The 392-nt window shown below is 64.8% G+C and overlaps 1 protein-coding gene across 1 annotated transcript in view; it reads left to right on the top strand.

Moving 5' to 3' along the window:
- Positions 1 to 392, top strand: part of MON1A (MON1 secretory trafficking family member A) — a 2967-nt gene that overhangs the window by 503 nt on the left and 2072 nt on the right. The window contains exon 2 of the mRNA XM_010284177.1: positions 3 to 356. Within this exon, the coding sequence (XP_010282479.1) occupies positions 3 to 356 (354 nt within the window). The remainder of the gene's footprint in view (positions 1 to 2; positions 357 to 392) is intronic.

Genomic DNA, 392 nt, shown 5'->3' with positions numbered 1-392 from the left:
GGCCGAGCCGACCAGCATGGAGCAGATCAGCAAGGACTTCAGCGAGCTGAGCACTCAGCTCACGGGCATGGCCCTCGATCTGGAGGAGGAGATGAGGCAGAGCAAGGAGGGGAAGCTGGAGCCGTCCCCACAGACCACCCGCCGCGACTCAGTGCTGTCTGGCAAGGAGGAGGAGGACGTGACCATGGACGCCTGGCGCATGCACCGGAAGCACGTCTTTGTGCTGAGCGAGGCAGGCAAGCCCGTGTACTCCCGCTATGGCTCTGAGGAGGCCCTTTCCAGCACCATGGGCGTCATGATGGCCCTGGTGTCCTTCCTGGAGGCCGAGAAAAACGCCATCCGGTCCATCCACGCAGGTACTGTCCCCTGGGGGGGAGCGGGACAGGGGGCTG

Source organism: Phaethon lepturus, unplaced genomic scaffold (genome assembly GCF_000687285.1).
Source record: "Phaethon lepturus isolate BGI_N335 unplaced genomic scaffold, ASM68728v1 scaffold26653, whole genome shotgun sequence".
In the NCBI taxonomy this organism is placed as follows: domain Eukaryota; kingdom Metazoa; phylum Chordata; class Aves; order Phaethontiformes; family Phaethontidae; genus Phaethon; species Phaethon lepturus.
This window is presented reverse-complemented; position numbering and strand designations above follow the sequence as displayed.